Source organism: Pararge aegeria, chromosome 1 (assembly GCF_905163445.1).
Source record: "Pararge aegeria chromosome 1, ilParAegt1.1, whole genome shotgun sequence".
Lineage (NCBI taxonomy): Eukaryota > Metazoa > Arthropoda > Insecta > Lepidoptera > Nymphalidae > Pararge > Pararge aegeria.
This window is the reverse complement of record NC_053180.1, coordinates 1,378,066-1,395,221: the sequence shown is the minus strand read 5'-3', so window position 1 is coordinate 1,395,221 and position 17,156 is coordinate 1,378,066. Positions and strand designations below refer to the sequence as shown.

At 37.3% G+C, this 17,156-nt stretch overlaps 2 protein-coding genes across 5 annotated transcripts; one reads left to right on the top strand and one right to left on the bottom strand.

Moving 5' to 3' along the window:
* Positions 1–316: 316 nt before the first annotated feature.
* LOC120633049 (cilia- and flagella-associated protein 45) lies at positions 317–10,024 on the top strand. The gene is made up of 12 exons (XM_039903157.1): positions 317–411; positions 915–1,107; positions 1,466–1,667; positions 2,690–2,825; positions 3,466–3,601; positions 4,355–4,490; positions 5,227–5,405; positions 5,702–5,851; positions 6,544–6,648; positions 6,971–7,050; positions 7,868–7,964; positions 9,290–10,024. The coding sequence occupies exons 1-12, from the start codon at positions 323–325 to the stop codon at positions 9,368–9,370; spliced, it is 1,584 nt and encodes a 527-aa protein (XP_039759091.1). The 5' UTR covers positions 317–322; the 3' UTR covers positions 9,371–10,024.
* LOC120633125 (borealin) lies at positions 10,016–17,012 on the bottom strand. Of its 4 annotated transcripts, none has more exons than XM_039903279.1 (7): positions 16,736–16,998; positions 16,278–16,402; positions 15,769–15,817; positions 14,132–14,191; positions 12,536–12,768; positions 11,601–11,701; positions 10,016–11,202 (listed from the first exon to the last, which is right to left on the bottom strand). In XM_039903279.1, exons 1-7 carry the CDS (start codon positions 16,812–16,814, stop codon positions 11,004–11,006), a joined length of 846 nt encoding a protein of 281 aa, XP_039759213.1. In that variant the 5' UTR covers positions 16,815–16,998; the 3' UTR covers positions 10,016–11,003. The 4 variants fall into 4 exon arrangements, with proteins under 4 accessions (XP_039759213.1, XP_039759294.1, XP_039759374.1 ...); XM_039903360.1 differs by having other exon boundaries at positions 12,536–12,750; positions 16,736–16,992; XM_039903518.1 differs by having other exon boundaries at positions 11,065–11,202; positions 11,601–11,721; positions 16,736–17,012.
* Positions 17,013–17,156: the final 144 nt, after the last annotated feature.

Below are 17,156 nucleotides of genomic sequence, written 5' to 3'. Positions count from 1 at the left end.
AGGGTAGCATAAAAGACTAAAGTGATAGTGATGGAAACAGCGTAACGATTAATTTAAGTACCTATTCTACAATGAGCAATTTTATTTAATAGATGAAACAATTAATAATTTTACGTTTTATGGAATAATCTATTATTTTCGTCGTTCGTCTAGTGTAATATTTTTGCAATAAGATCAGCATAGATCAAGCGCCTACCTTTAAAAAGCATTTAAAAACAGTTACCAAGCAACCGTTAATAAGAAATTGTTGCTGACACGATAAGACTTGGTGTATTTTTGTATTAAAAACATTTTTAACTATTTTAAAATCATTTAATATAAAATGCCGAAAGCTTTAAAAAATCACCATGAAGGCATTCAGTATCACAAGATACGAAAAGGGAATGAACCCGGCTGTTACCAATTACACAGGTTTATGTTATGTATTACAAATGTTTAACTAGCTATAGCTGTATAATTATATCGATCGCAAAAGCGAGAGTTTCTTTTTTTATCTCTTCGCTACTTTACAATTTGAAGCCACGTTTTAAGCATTACTGCTAATTCTGAATAATTTTAACCAATCAACTTAAATTTTTAATTCCATTGTCTGTTTCAAAATTTTTTTTTGCTTACGTTTTTAATTTCCTGTCCGAAAATTGTCTAGAGGTAGAAAAAATCCACTCTGCATATTCCGCATTGTAAACTTACGTACATTTACTGCGTCGTGCGGTTGAGGACAATCACTTGCATTTTTTATTACCCCGATAGATGCTTGAGAAAGGCGAAGAAGGCTGAAATTGTGAGTCTGCAAACCTGTGCTTACCTGTGTATTACCATGTAGTTCCACAAAGTAGCACGTATTTTTATCACAGATTTTCCTCATTTACCGCGGCGTTAGCACCCTGTGGGCATTGGCTGTCATATTTTTCCAGACCCTCGCAATGTCGCCTCAAGTTCCCACTGACCAATCAGCCGATACACAAATGCGAAGAGCCCGAGCACCAGTACACCATGGTTCCACAAGACGGCGGCTGGAGGACCCTGATGGTTCCGAAGGCCGAGCCAAACCTCTACCCTGCGGTCATGCCAAAGAATGAGTATGATCGACTGAAAAAGCAAGCTAAGGTAATTATTTCAAGGTTTGCAGAAACTTGGGAGTATCAGATAGTAAATAAGGGTTAGCGGATAGAACAACGGTTGTAAGACAACGGTATGATTCGTCGTTAATACTCCCAAACCGCGTAACTTACAACATTGAATAGGCACCTACTGTCTACTGATAATGATCTAAACTCCTTAGAAACAATCTGTGTCAGTGATTTTCTCATAGGTCATAGGTCATAGGTCATAGGTCTCATATATGTGGTATTTTCAATAAGGGACATCTTCAAAATACTTTGAATATTCCTCCTATGAGGGATAAGAACTGTGCCAAGCACTAGAACATTTGGCTGATGGTTGTAATGGAATGTTTTCCATGCAGATTGTGACCCAAGAAGAACAACTCCAAGCAATGCATGCTCAGGAAGCGGCGATACAAAAAGCTGCCAAGGAGTCCGAAGCCAGAAAACAGAAGTTGAAGCAGCAGTTGAAACCACAACCTGGAGCCGAAGCGGCATCTGGTACCGCTGATCCAGAGCTAGATGGACCGGATCAGGCTGCACATACTTTGTCTAGAGCTGAAAGTGAGTCTGAAGCATTTTTAAGAAGTAGTAGAGCTTGTTGTGACAGCTCTTCCGGGGAAGAAATACTGCCATGTTTATTTCTGTCGCAAAGCAGTATTGTTGAATGCTGTATTCCGGTCTGAAGGGGTGTTTACCCGTGTCATTACAGATAGATGAGGCTTATCACCTACGCCTAAGATTGATGAACACAGGACGTCATCTTGCAGGACGCGTAATGCCCATGCCCTGCGAATTATTACTCTGTTTAAAAGCGATAATTTTCCACTAACCATCAGGTGGGCAATCTGCTTGGTCCGTTACAAAAGAAAACTTTAGAGTTATATCTTAATTTCAACCGCTGAGAGTCCACCACTGCAGGACGTAGACAGTTTATAGGAATTTACACAAAAAGATCTTGTGCTGCTGGTGTTTAACGACTCGCTGCTAATCGTTTTAATCTCCACCTAACTGAGTTTCTGCCAACACTGCGCTTTTCGTTACGCAGTTGCTGCACTAGCAACCCGATACCACAAAATTTTTCCTCAACCGTTCCTAAATCCTCGAAGTTGAACTGAGTTGATAACTTTGATTATCGTCATTTTCCATTTTTATTTCATTTATTTATTGACTAAGTTTCCTAGTTTACTTTAGTGAAATTCTCCTTCGTCTTTTTATCAGAGCCCTATCTAATCTTAATAATATAACCTGTAGTAAAAGAGTAAATGTATCAATCGATATTCGCGAGGCTGAAGTGGCAATGTGTGGGGCACGTAGCTCGGAGAACCGATGGAAGTTTGGTCCCTAAGGTCCTGGAATGGCGACCCTGCACCGATAAACGCAACTTAGTTCAGCCCTCAAGCTAGTTACTGGGAACAGAAGGACCCTGGATTTTGGAACTCCCTACATAAGACCTATGTCCAGCAGTGGACATCAATGGGTTGAATTAATAATGATATTCCTAGTAGAAGTTACTTTCTTGTAACAAAACAATATGATACTCTCGGCGCTCTGTTATAATAATTAAAGTAATTAATTGATCGCAGTCCTTCGTGCCAACAACATGCAAGGTCCACGGCTCTGCAACCGCATCATCCTGGCATCCAAGTGCCACGCCATTCGCGACGCGCAAATCTCTGAGAAGGACCTTATCAAGAAAGAACTCGATGAGGAAGAGAAGAGGTAAGCTGTATAGAAAAAAGTGCTTAGGTATTTTAGTTACTCTAGATATTATTATTAACGGTTTTCCCTGGCTGATTTCAACCATGTTGGTCAATCTCCAGATAGATTTTCAAACTAGGCGAGAGATATTAAAGTGCAAAAGAGTGTGCGCAAACACAGGTGTACCTCTAGTACTCTCAAATTATAATGGGAAAGCATAACTCAGGTGCTGGTACTATAGCTTAATGCGCTCGAGGAGGCACGAGGGTGTTGCGACGCCAATTTAAAAAAATTTGGGATGGTACTTTTCATTAACCCGACACGGGCATCAAACCCAGGTTATTTACAGCCGAAAATGCTCACCACTGCGCCCAGTGACGCGGGATGTTTATTCACTGTACTATAACAGACGTATAAGTGGGCCAATTCTGGTGTACACATGAATTGTTGATGAGAACATTGTAAAAAGGACAGCACTACTTTGAGACTTATGAAATCAGTAAAGAAATCGTTGTCCAAAAATACGGCACCAAATTTTATGACATAAAAATCTTTAAACTAAATTAAGTCATAAAACAAATAAAATCAATGAAGAATAGATGAATAGCTATCGAAAGAATACGATTTTCTTACACAATCGCACTTCTGTTATGTTACCAAGATTAGACGCAATCATGGAAGAGAACCGCCAAGCAGCAGTTCATCGCGCCGAGGAAGAAGAGGAAAGAAGACATCGCCTTCGTCTCCAGAACCTCGCGGCGCTCAAGGAACAGATCAACACTCACGAGACTGCTAAGGTTATACAATGTGTGCAAATAAAACGTTAGTTAACTCAAAATAAACACAATTCATAATTAATAGTATAATAAATTGTAGTGTCGTAGTCTGGGACCGTCAATATTTATGTTACCTCTTAACCACCTCGTATGACGTCTGTGGAAAGAAAAGGGGGTGGCGACACCTGTATCTGCCATCATCACACGCTATAATGGAGACCGGGCAGCAGCGTCCTATGTGCTACCATCTATTGCGATTACAAACCCGTCCCCCAGCGTGCTAATTATGGGTAACCCCTCCAGATTCGAGAGGCTGTCCACCATTGGACTGATATAGGCTATTGATGCAATAATTATCAGCTAAGATAGGTAAGAAGGCTGGTCTAAACTTGAATTACATATTTCCCATTTCTGTTTAGGAAATGTATTGAAGAAGAAGGAATTTTACTGCGTAATTCCTAATACGGTTAGGTACAAGAAAAAGTAATTTGGAGCCAATTGCACTCATCTCTAGCCTGGCAGTGGCGGCTATAAAAGAAATTACCTTTACAATAGACTTGGCCCTATTTGAAACCGATGAAAGTTAACAATGTTTTGAGGTATATTATTAAATTGTAGGTTCTCTAAAAAACACTTTCTAACATGCACCGAGCAGCGTAATTGTGAGATAGATATCCTCGAGCTCTTAAAGTAGCTGTCTCATTAAAAGTTTTGATGAAGAGAGCCTCTTGGCAGTACAATTGCAGGTGATCTATACTGACATAACTTACATAGATCATGGAAGCAGAGCGCATCGAAGAAGAGAGCATCCGAGTGAACCAGGCCAACATCGCCATGCAGATCGACGAGGCACACAAACTCAAAAAGAAGCACGGCCGACAAGCAAAGCTCAAGGAAATGTTGGATCAAGGTGACTCTATCAACATAACCCAAACAGCTTTGTATATTCAATGTCGATTCTCAAAACAGCATGAACAGATCTAGTGCAACCAATTTTATATTGGTAATTATGCGTGGTTGACTTTGTATTTTTCGTCTTATTATTATGACTATGGCTTTGAGTTTGATGTATTGTTATGTAGATTCTTATACTATATAGAAATTATTATATAATTTGTAAAAAAACCTTCCGTGTAGTAGTTCAAAGACTGGCAGAATGCTTTATTTAAAGCGTTCTCTCAGTCCATCTATACCGGAGGACTGTGGGTGACTTATACGGGCCGGTTTCAATGCCCTGCGTGTTGAGGCTGCCGTGGCGCTGTAGCTCCTCTAAAATGTTAGCAGATGTACGAACAAATTACTTTTTTGCCGTAATGAGCAACAAAGCAGCCTCTCTCCTACATCCCAGTTACAATGACATCCTAAAGGTAATTGCTTGTACGCTGCTTAATTAATAAAGGTAATTGTTGTTGGTTGCCAGCTTCAACTGCCCTATACTGGGCCACTGTGTGTGGCTGTAGCAATCGGGATACTTAGTTATTGTTTTCAATAATTTTGCTAATCAATACCAACATTAAGGAAAAAAAATTTTAAGAACATACTAACAATTTATGGATGGAAACGTCTAGAAATTAAATGATTATTATTCTTATTATTATAGTTAGGTATATTTAAATAGATGATGCCAACGTTGTCTTGTCAACTAGGTAATGCTGAACTGCTCTACTACAAGCAAATGCAGAACGAAGAGGAACGCATCATGAACTTGCGCATATCAAACTTTATCAAGCAGAAGCAGGAGCGAGAAGCCAAGATCAGAGCCGAAGCGGAGGCCGTTAAAGCGGCAAAACAGAAGGGCATTGATCACATCGCCAAAGCACAAAAGGTATGGCATCAGCGGCCGTACTCTTATACTTTAGCAGCGATCCTGACAGTCGCTAGATCGAAGAACTCCTTTCATGACCAAGTTTTCTTGTTACAAGATTTGTGTACGTTAGTGATTAGTTTTAAAAATAAATAGTGGTACAATTAATTTTAAAAATAACAGTTATTCGAAAAGTGATAAATAAAGGAATACTGAATAATGGAATGCCTGATCGTGACAGATATCCTCGGTATCTCTACTTGCTACATCAAAAACAACTCCTACTTTAATCTTTGAAATGTTAATGGTACTTGCAGGCAGAGCAAGAGCTCAAAGAGGAGTTGGAGCGTATCCGCAATCTGAAGATCCAAGAGGACGTGGAGCGCGAATACCGGCGCAAGGAGCGTGAGGCCGCCATCAAGCGCAACCGAGAAATGCAAAGGTTGCACGAAGCCAGAGTTAATCAAGTAAGTCACCTATACCAACTAGCCCCATCAATATTTTTTTCTAAAATTATTCCTAAACGATGGCAACTTGTCATCTTCATGCAAAATTTAGGACGGTGTATCTACATTATATATATATTTTGTTGTATTGTATGAAATGAAGAGATCCGTAGTTAAAGTAGTGTAGGGTACATAACTTGTAGGATTGATGGACGTTTGGGCTTTAGCGGCTAATTCGCACTGGAAAATACAGCATTAGAAGACGTCCTATTTTGACAGGCAGCATAAAACAAGGAGCAACGAGCCGATGCACACAAGTGGCCACAAGACTGTGTAGAGTCAAAATCCCTACAAAAGACCCATATCAAGCTGTTGAAGACACATGGCGTGGCATGATGATGATAAAAACGACTGACAACTTACGTAACTGGCCTTTTCCAATCCGCATTTTAGGTAAAAATCACACCTACAGCGGACAGTCTGTCCTCGGTGAAAAATTAAAAGATTTTTAATACCATAGTGGCATGTCTTGAAATTTCATATTACTTTGTTTACGGTTTGAACAAGAAAAAGTTTAGTATATATTACCCTCTGGGATAACATCAGACCCGGTTCAATCCGTGCCAATATGTGTCTTCATTTTTTTTGCCTCTATAGAAAAACTTAGTACTTCTGTAACTGAAGAACACGCTAAAGTGTTGTTTTTATTTCAGATAAACGATATACACCGTCTCATTGCCAGAGAAATAGCAAAAGATGAGCAGAGTTTTAACAACGCAGCTCGCCAGAACGAGGAGTTTATTCGTAAGGAGAAAGAGGTAAACGAAATTTTGGACTTTTTAGTAAAAAACGGTCTTAGTTTACGTACATATTTTTATGCGACCAAGAATAAAAATAATATTCGGCTTACCTTTTATTTTGACTGAAATCGTAGTTTCAAATTTTCTTTTAATTCCTGAAATACGTATTTTTTCATAACTTTGTGACAGATTATCCATCACAAGACTATAAGCGCCTAGACTGCCGAATGCCACACAAAAAATACCCAAGAAACCAACATTTTCGGTTGAAATTCGAAGATAGCAAAACTTCTCATAATACAAAAAAAAAAAATTCTAATTTGTGGCATTGTATTTTCAGCTCGAAGAGAAACACAAGGCCCGCGTGGAACAACATCGTCAAGAAATAATGAAGCAAATCAACGACAAGGAACGTGCTCGGTAAGATTTGACTGTAAGGTTGTAAATCTTTATAACTTATTTGATTAAATATGAACCGGTAACTATATTATTTTTATATTGTAGCTGCACAACACTATAGTCATATAGTGTGTGGCTGCACAACACTATATGACTATAGTGTTGTGCAGCTCTCAGAGACTGGTTATTTTTTTGACTTGTTGATTTACGGTTTAGGGTTCTTGCTCAATTCTGAGAGAGATAATTATAAAATATTGCATTTTTCCGCCCAATATGGCTTTCGAAAATTTAAATTCCAGTCTGGAGTTTAGGGCCTAGGCTCAAATTAGAACTAGGTAAAATTTTTGTGACTGGGCTCGTCCGGGGAAGTGCTATCGCCAAGCTTATATCTGCCGCTATGCAGCATTGTTACAATACTTTGTTCTTGTTTAAAGGGCGTGGTTGCCTGTGTCATTACACGAAAATGAGGCTACGTCCATCAATTTGAGATATTATTACGCCTCAAATTGATGGACAACGACGGCATGTTGCAGGACGTGCTCCTTGCATGCCCTGTGAAATTTTGTCTCTATTTATAGGCGATTATTACCACTTATTTGCTTCGGCCATTTGCTTCGTCGTCAATTATAACAATTAAAAATATATTTATAACTAATATTCATCCTTGTATCTTTCTTCTTGGGGAAAGGGACTGGTGGCTTGAGACACAGGTTTTACCTCGTTCAAGCATCAGTCCCCACATTATAACTGTGTAACAAAGTAGCCCGTAAGCAACATTATATTGTACTCCTATAAGTAATGTGGATAAATAAATAAATCATTCATTCATTCATTGCAGAGCCGAACTTCGCGAGAAGATTCACAACGAAGGTGTTGCATTGCGCATGGAGCAAGAGCAGCAAGACAAGTACGAGAGAAAAGTCATCAAACAGAAGGTATTTTTGAAGTTACACCTACTTCTTTAGCGGCGTTAGTAAAGAAACATGGGAGTGAAATTATACAATGTAACGAAATGCGCGCGCACATACACGATTTTAACAGGATGACGGTAGTTGCAAGACCGAGCGAGAGGGGAATACATCGTCCACCAGCTCTCACTGCCACTCAGCTTTTTACGATGCGCGCGCACACAAAATACCCTGGAGTAACAGTCGACATTTTAATTGGTTAAAATTGTACAAAAATCTCTCAATCTCAATTTTATTGTGCAGTGAAACTTGGTTGTCTGATAATGATAGATAATGCGTTATTGAATAACTTTAAATGTATTCAATACCTATTTTATATTTTTAGTGACGTTTCTCTACAAACGTAGAATAAGTAAAATTAATAAATAAAATTTTAAAAATATTTTTATCTTATTACGGCAAAGAAGTATAACTTCTAACGCGTGTACATAAGTACACACACGTTTTTTTGTTACTAGTTATACTAGTCTACTTCTAGGCGCAAACAGCGCCATTCAGTCACGGTTTCCCAGTACTGTCACTAGATGGCGTTCGCTTTGTTAGCCTGTGCTATTGTATTTCGCCAGGCGATCTTTCTCATATTTGATGCTAACTATTTTCTTGTTGTCGTTTCAAAGGGTCGTATGGTAATGTTAAATAGGTTAAAGGAGCCTAAGCATTGATATCAAATGCAAAAAACTATTTTATAAATCCGATTGCTTCTTTTTTTGTGTGTTTGAACGCGCCTAGACTTGCCGAGACTCGTTTACTCTTTTTTATTTGCTCTCAGCATGGCTCATGCACAGGCAGGATACAAAAATAATATCCCCTGACAAGGGATATAATCAACGTGTCCACCTGCTATCCTTAGGGAGATAATTGTCTCCTGCCCACGCTCTAGCCATGGCATGTTGGTGTACAATTTACTGCCCAGCAGAAAAAAAAATGTCTTACCCAACATCCGTCCAGGCAGGTTAATCAGTAAAGAATATCCGGAGTACTAGTTGTTGCCCGCGTTTATTACGGTCTTTTACTAAATCCGTAGGAACTGTTTGTTTTCCTGGGATAAAAAGTTGCCTGTGTTACTCTCCTCTCTTTCAACTAAGTACGTCTATGCATAGATTAAATTGATTTTTGGTTTAGGGCGTTCAGGAAGGACCAACAAACAAACATACATTCGCATTTATAATGTATAATATTAGTAAGGATTTTGTTGACATATTACTTAAGAAAAAAAAAACTATAAAATTCTTTCTCAGTCTGTTTAATGTCAAAGTTGACATTGACTTTTATTCCGATACGTCTTTTCGCAGGTGGGTGACATGAGACAGCAGAAGGTTGCCGAGAAGTATGTCAAAGAAGTGGAACAGACGCTCGGGAAACATGGCTATTAAACATTACGCCAAAATCGACAAGGAGATTCGAATCAGTCACGTTTCTATGTCATCAAAATCGGTTTAGTAATTTTCAAGCTTGTTATTAATATTAAAAACGCAGTCAACGACTAGTAAAGTGTTTTTTATGATGCTTTAAATTTTGATGTCTTACTTCCTTGGCATTTTCTCTGATAGGAGAGCGAATCTCTCATACAAGATGTGGCAGATGTCTGAGCTTTAGATTTTCCCCGCTATTTCGAAGCAGGTTGTCGGGATTTATCGCTTATCTGTAATAATAAACGGCACGGGTACGGCTAGGAGGTTAAAAGGCTAATTCCTAAATCGATATCGAGGTTTTTTTTGGTCTAAATATAAATAATGATTAGCCACGACTTAGAAATCGAACATCTTAAGCACTAGACAACGAGGTATTTACTATTATCACACGATCGAGTTAACTATTCTCTGCGATACCACCTATGCCTTCCGCACTCTCGGCTTTATAATTAATATTTCACTCATCCGCTTTGTATTTATAAATTTTATGAACGAAATTTAGCACAGTTGCTATTTTGTTTTTCTATGTTATTTGGGTTTTGTGTTTACTGCAATAAATACTGAGTAAAAATAAGTATTTTATTGTAAAATTATAATTAATTTTATTATTGTTCAATATAAATACAATTAAATTTTTTGGCAATACATTAATTATTATTGATTAATTACAAAACTATCAATACTAGAAACTACCCTCCTATTTTGCAATATTTTTGTCATTTTCCTAGTGTAAACTGTTATCTTACAGAAAAGTCATAAGTAACGGCGAGTTTGTTCTTTAAATGGTGTCAGCAGCGTCTTTACAGACACTCGCGCGTTGCTACTTTTTTTGTTATTTAGCTGTTACTATGAGCTGTGATAAGTTTCATCCTGTTTGTGTAACTACCACAGTACCAGTGCTTGCAAAATGTTGAATCGGTAATTCGTAAGTACTGTCAAGACAAAAATCTTAAATATTTCCACATACATTACAATAAAAACAGCCATAACATCAATAATTAGCAATAAACAAAATACATATAAGAATCCACACATTAAGACATCCACAACACTAAAGTATGTACAGTACCTACCTAATCTACGCCTAATTATAAGTTACAACAAAAGTATGTCCGCGCAGATATAACTGTGTTGGTAGCCGCGAAAATGGTGTGATACGTTTTTTTGCCACCTATTGGTACATACGCGTCGACATTGTCAAGAAGCCTCTTAGTAAGATAAGAAGCGATCTTAATGACAAGAAAAAAGGTCTGAAATTTATTTGGTCAACTGTAAACTCCAATTGTCGCTAGGTAAATCATTTCTGCGTTAGCAACGTAATATACGTCGATGTTACTTATAAAAGTGGGTTGCATTGTTAAGCCTAGCAATCAAGTTATACTAATTTTATACCATAAAATAGACTAAAAATAAGAATCGTCTCGCCTCAACTGAATCATATCCACTGCTGGACATAGGTCTTTTGTAGGGGTTCCCACACTCTTTAAGTGCTTCTCAGCGGTTTCTGAGGACTTTGTTGAAGTTCAGCGTTTTCTGGAACAGGGTCACCACCCCATGGGTCCAGAAGCACTGGTTTTTTAGGGTACAGTCACAGTCAGTCAATGACCTTCTCGCCCAGCTTGCACACTTTTTCCAGGTTGTCCTTGAGCGTTTTGAGCTGGTTTAGCACTGTGTTGTCCATGAGAGAGAATGGGATGGAGTGCTGAGAGGTTCTCAGTTGCTGAGGCTGGAGAGACAGAGTTGTGCCGTCTTGGAGAACTATATTGCAATTTGCCTTCTCGTGAGGTTTCATTCTAGAACAAGAAGAAATCACAATATCAATACCAGAAACCACCTATTTTGGAAAGTTAATATTTTAACTTGCTTAAGCGCAATAGTTTTGACAACAGCTCTCGTGATCCTGGGCTCAATTCTTAGGTTGGACCAAAATTGACAATGATTCTCAAGATTCTGCACTTGATTCCCAGGTTGGACCAAAAATTTTTAGGAGCTGGGTTCTTTGCCAAGAAATTCTCAGCACCTTCAGTTGGTAGGGTAGTCAAAACAATATCAATTTAATGTCAAACTATGAACTATAAACGTTCGAAACGGCATATCAAATAGATTCAGGCATCTTGAGGCCCCAAAGCTATTTTCGCAGGATTTTAATAGGAGGTACTTTACATATTTACTGTGATATTGGTGTACTCACGTGTTGTAAGAGGACGCCATGAGCGGTGAGCCGGACATCGAGAACACCATTTCCCCCTGCCGCGGCTGCCGCAACACTGCCAACGGGGTGTTAGGTGCCACCTGCAACAATACAGAACAAACTATATTATTATTAACACTACTGTCAAATTCAAATTCAAATTTATTTAAGTAGGCCTACTTTATAAGCACTTTTGAAACGTCAAGTATGTATCATAGTGACTACCACCGGTTCGGAAAGCAGATTCTACCGAGAAGAGCCGGCAAGAAACTCAGTAGTTGCTCTTTTCCAACTTTCACCTCACCCACTACAGTTTACTCAGGGATTTATTAGGGGCGAGTGAATGAAAACCCAGTAGCAACTCAGAGATAATAAATCTTCTGCAGGCAGATTCATTAGCTCAGTTGACATCAAATAGAAAAAAAAAATCAAAAATAGTTTATTTCAGTAAGATGGGATGTATTATCAAAATATCGCTGAAGCCATCTTTTGACGGCCGACTGGCACAGTGGGCAGCGAACCTGCTTTCTGAGTCGTGGCCGTGGGTTCGATTCCCACAACTGGAAAATGTGTGTGTGATGAACATGACTGTCTTTCAGTGTTTGGGTGTTTATCTGTATATTATAAGTATTTCTGTGTATTATATTCATCAGCTGTCTTAGTACCCATAACACAAGCTACGCTTACTTTGGGGTAGGTGGCGATGTGTGTACTGTCGTAATATATATATTTATTTATTTATTTTAAGAGTAAGTCACTAACGCTGTGTCAAAAGACTCCGCTCTTCAGCAGTGACAATGACAATAACATAAAATATATCTAAATTCGAGTTTTCTTTATGTGGTTTCCTATTAATTGATTAAATAAATAAGACAGATAGGCCAGGGTATTAATGTATAAGGATCTCTAATGTCAGGTGTGTGGGGATGACTCACCTTAGGAGTGATGGCCGGGTACTGCACGGACGAGTTCTTGTTGTAAGCTGGGGTCTTGTAGACGGAGGTGGGGTACGCCGGGGCCTGGTATGCCGGGGTCTTGTACACGGATCGCGACCGTCGCTTCTGCGCCGTCGGCCGGGACACTGTCTTGATGGAGCGCGCGGACGCGTCCGCGGAGCGCGAGCGACGCCCGCGGGACGCGGAGGGCGGGACTGCGGAAACGAGCATCACTAAAATATATTTTTCAAAATTAAAATAAACTTGATATATTTATATATAAACAACTGATGGTGGTAGATCAGAATCAAAGTTGTCCTCGGCGATTAAGGAGACATAACGGAGAACGGCCAGCAGCATCTGTGCTACTACTACATTCTACTGCAACCACCAACCTGTTTGCCCAGCGTGGTTATTATGGGTATATTCCTCCGATTAGTCCAGGAGCGGACTGTTATTTATTTATTTTGACGGCCGCTTGGTGCAATGGGCAGCGACCCTGCTTTCTGAGTCCAAGGCCGTGGGTTCGATTCCCACAACTGGACAATATTTGTGTGATGAACATGAATGTTTTTCAGTGTCTGGGTGTTTATGTATATATTATAAGTATTTATGTATACTATTCCTAAAAAATATTCATCAGTTATCTTAGTACCCATAACACAAGCTACGCTTACTTTGGTACTAGATGGCGATGTGTGTATTGTCGTAGTATATTTATTTATTTATTTATTAAGGACTAACAATATACATATATACCAAATACCGTAATAAACTTGTAAAATAATTTACACAATCACTTATATGTATATTGGTGACAAGTGATCATGACATTCACAAAAAATAAAAAAAATAATGACATGTTTAACACTTTTGTTATAGGCTACAACAATCCAAGATTATGATTAATATACAACATGTAACCGAATAACGAAATACTGTTGAAAGGTGCATATGTATATTTCATAAGGAAGCACCCTGTAAAAATATTAAATTAAAATAAGCAAAATTATTTTCCATACAACCGAATTCAAGTGTTTAATTATGATAAGTTGTCATAAGTAAACACTTGAATTGCATATAAAAGACCTACACGCGCATAGTACCTACGCCACGCGACGTCACTTGATTTTAATTTTTAATGCAATTTTAGGGTTGTAACTGTTTTCTTTTAGTAAACACTATGGCAGTGGTTTACTCAGAAAATATTAGCGTTTCTGTTTCACAGATAAGTCTCAGAGACAGTACATAATGAACTTCTAAAGTTTCTGATGTAATATTTCGGTTTTCATTTACACATTGTATAGGAGCAAATTAAAAACAACTTGATATTAAGAGCCTATCTACTGATATACCAAAACTATACTAAATAACTAGATTTAATGCAAGTGAATTAAAATGATGCCATGAAAATTAGGTGTTTACGAATAATGCTTGTATCAAAAAAATATAATAGTTAGATACATATGGTAGGATTTTTATTGAATCACAATAACTTATTGGATTCAAATCAAATCTACCTCTAAGATTCGATTTGATTCAAGTATTCGCACACACCTAATGAAAATTTAGTTCAAGGAGATAAAGCTTACTTACCCAATTTTGACTTAGTGCTCTTGCCTCCGGAACCATCCACTGAGGGCGCTGATAAGTACCCTGATCCCAAAAAGCACCCGGTTAGTTGAAAATATGGTTGGTTAGATGGCTTATGATTTGAACATTGATTTGTGCAATCTTTGAATGTAGTGCATTTTATGACAGTGATTTAATTTTGTTGAGTACAGGACATGTCACTTTATGGCGGTTGCAAAATGTAGGCAACAATGAACAGTTTTTCTTTCTTAAGAAAACTATAACATACTTAAAGTTAAAGTTCGTTGCAACTGCCATTGGTTAGATATTGGTTTTATCTGCCAAGAATTTTTTTAACACTGCCATTTAAGTCATGAGTTAAAAAAGTTAACAGGGTTTTTGACCAGGGTATGCATAAAGAAGGAAGATGGCATAAAATGGAAAGATCCTTTTCATTTATGAGTTATACAAAACATTTAGGGTAGGCAGTGCTTTTGGGCATGTATGTGACACAAAACCATTGATTTGAGATATTATTGCAATGTGGAGGATCCAAACACCTATGAGATGCCTAATGGTCCTCTCCTACGAGAGGCCTGTACCCAGCAGTGAGATATTAACAGACTTAGAAAGGAATTCCTTGACGTACTTCAGAAGAAGGTTTCAATAGTCGAAAATAATAATGTATTTTGGATTGAATATAAGTGTTAACGGGAACAATAATGTTTTAAAAATACCAACAAATTTGAAGTTTTGCTGTACTGTAAGATGCTTAGATAAGTATTTTTTATATATTTCTTTTTTAATAACTTTATCCAAATTAATTTATTTCAAGTTGGCTTATATTTTTTTGAAATTTTGACATTAATCATTGCTGTCATACAGGCAAAAGCAAAAATTGTTTGCTGGCTTGCTTCCTTAAGCTATGATTTAACAGAACAACTTTTCTTGTATGTATATCTACTAGCATAATATCCACATGTGTATAAAGCTACTGGAAGAAAAGCAACTTAATAAATAATTAGCTTGTACAAATTGTTTAATATATTTTCTATAAATCGATTGACAACATAAACTCAAACTTTAAAATTGTTTATAGGCACCTATAAAACATGAATCTCTAGTGTGGGTCCCATGAGATACATAAAATTTGATGATGTTGTTTCTATAAATAAACATTTTTCATGTTCATTCCATTTTCTTTGATTTTTGGAAATCATTTTTAAAAGTTATTGGTAGTAAAAGCATTATAAATACTGTAACTACACTATCTAAGTATTATGTTTTATAAATTAAAACCACCTATTATAAAAGATTAGTCTTACTACATTCATACCTTAAATCTATCTAATCCTAAAGATCAAAGTGTGTCACATCACTAAATATACAAATAAATTGAAATGCAGTTTTGAAGCAGCTATCTCTATTCCAATAGTATTTTGTTAATGTACTCTTATAAATTTGCCTAATATTACAAAAAATAGTTTTTCCTGTAAGTTAAATTATGAATAATTTTACTTGCTGGGTCAAAGTTCTGCAATTTTGTCTTTGACAATCTCAATTTACTATCAAGAAAATTGGTAGTGGCTAAAAGAGTTATATACAACATTAAATGGAGAAATTTAAAAACCCTTTCGCGCTCAGAACTTAATAGGACATACCATCATCATGGGAAACTGCACGGCTGGGTTGTCTGGTGGCTTCTGCTTTCTGAAAATAATTATACAAATAAAAAAAGCCTTTATTCACAGATTTTAATTTCTCATTGCTTATACACTACAGAGTTATCTAATATTGAAACTATATATTTTTTTTTTAATTCTCAAAACTTTGTAACTTTGTAGCTCGCTTAGTCAGGCTTTCCTTGGACATAGGCCTCTAGCCTAGAATTCTCTGGTGTGCTGTCTCTGGCTATTCTGCGCCATCCTTTAAGCAGGTCATCCTTCCATCTTTTCCGTAGCCATTTTTGTTTCCTCTTCACATCTCTGGTGTACCACACGTTTTCCTACACTGTTAAAGTAAGTGATTTTTTATTGGTTAAATTAAGAATGTATACAACTCCATAAGTTGGAATTGCATACTGGAGATCAAACTTGCCACTCCCCAGAACTAGCAACTACATAGCATAAATACATTACCCAAACTAAACATACAACATTTGAAAACTTACCAATTGTCCAACAGTTTTGTTCAAATCTTCCACACTTATGGATTCCAAGAGGATCTTAAAGGATAGCTCAATGTTCTTTATTTGCATGAGTGCTTTGGAGTCAAATTTGTTTTTCCATTCAGTTGCTGAAATGTTTAAATAAGTAAAAATAATTATATAATAAATAAATATACTACGACAATACATACAACGCCATCCAACCCCACTGGCGAGAAGATTTCTTGTTTGCCTGTTTAAAGTTACTAAATTATTGAGATACGGAAAGGAGGTTTCTAGTTTAGAGATCACAATCAATTCTCCTAGCTGGCCATAGGTAACTATCTCGATCCTGGAGGGGAGAAAGGAAAGAGACATGTTGCCAAAACCTGACGATGTAGGTTACCTTCCATATATGCCAGTAAGTACTTGCGTTGTGATGGTCGTATTCTACGATTTTTAGGAAACAATGAAGAACTTACCAAGTTTATCTATTTTCGACAGTGCATCGTTTTCGGATCCTTGGTCTTGTTTACGCGCAGGACGTTTTGTGCGTGGCATTTTGAATTATCCAGTTAAACTTCGATCTAAGCAAGCTATCGTTATAAAGACAAAGAATAAAATTATATCTTGAATTAAAATGAAAAGCAATCAAATCAAAATATGTTTATATTTTAACCGACATCCGACATTTTAAAATTCGAAAAATGAATCTATATTCTCTTTGGTTCGATTTATATTCGACCGAATAATAATTGTACAAGATTCCAGTACCGGTAGGTACCAGAACCGGTAAAAACTTGAGTGAAACTGAATAAAGTATAGACAAAGCCAAAATATCGAGTCTATGGAATGGTATCCGAATTTTAGTTTATCTGTGTTAGGGAAATGAACACATTTGAC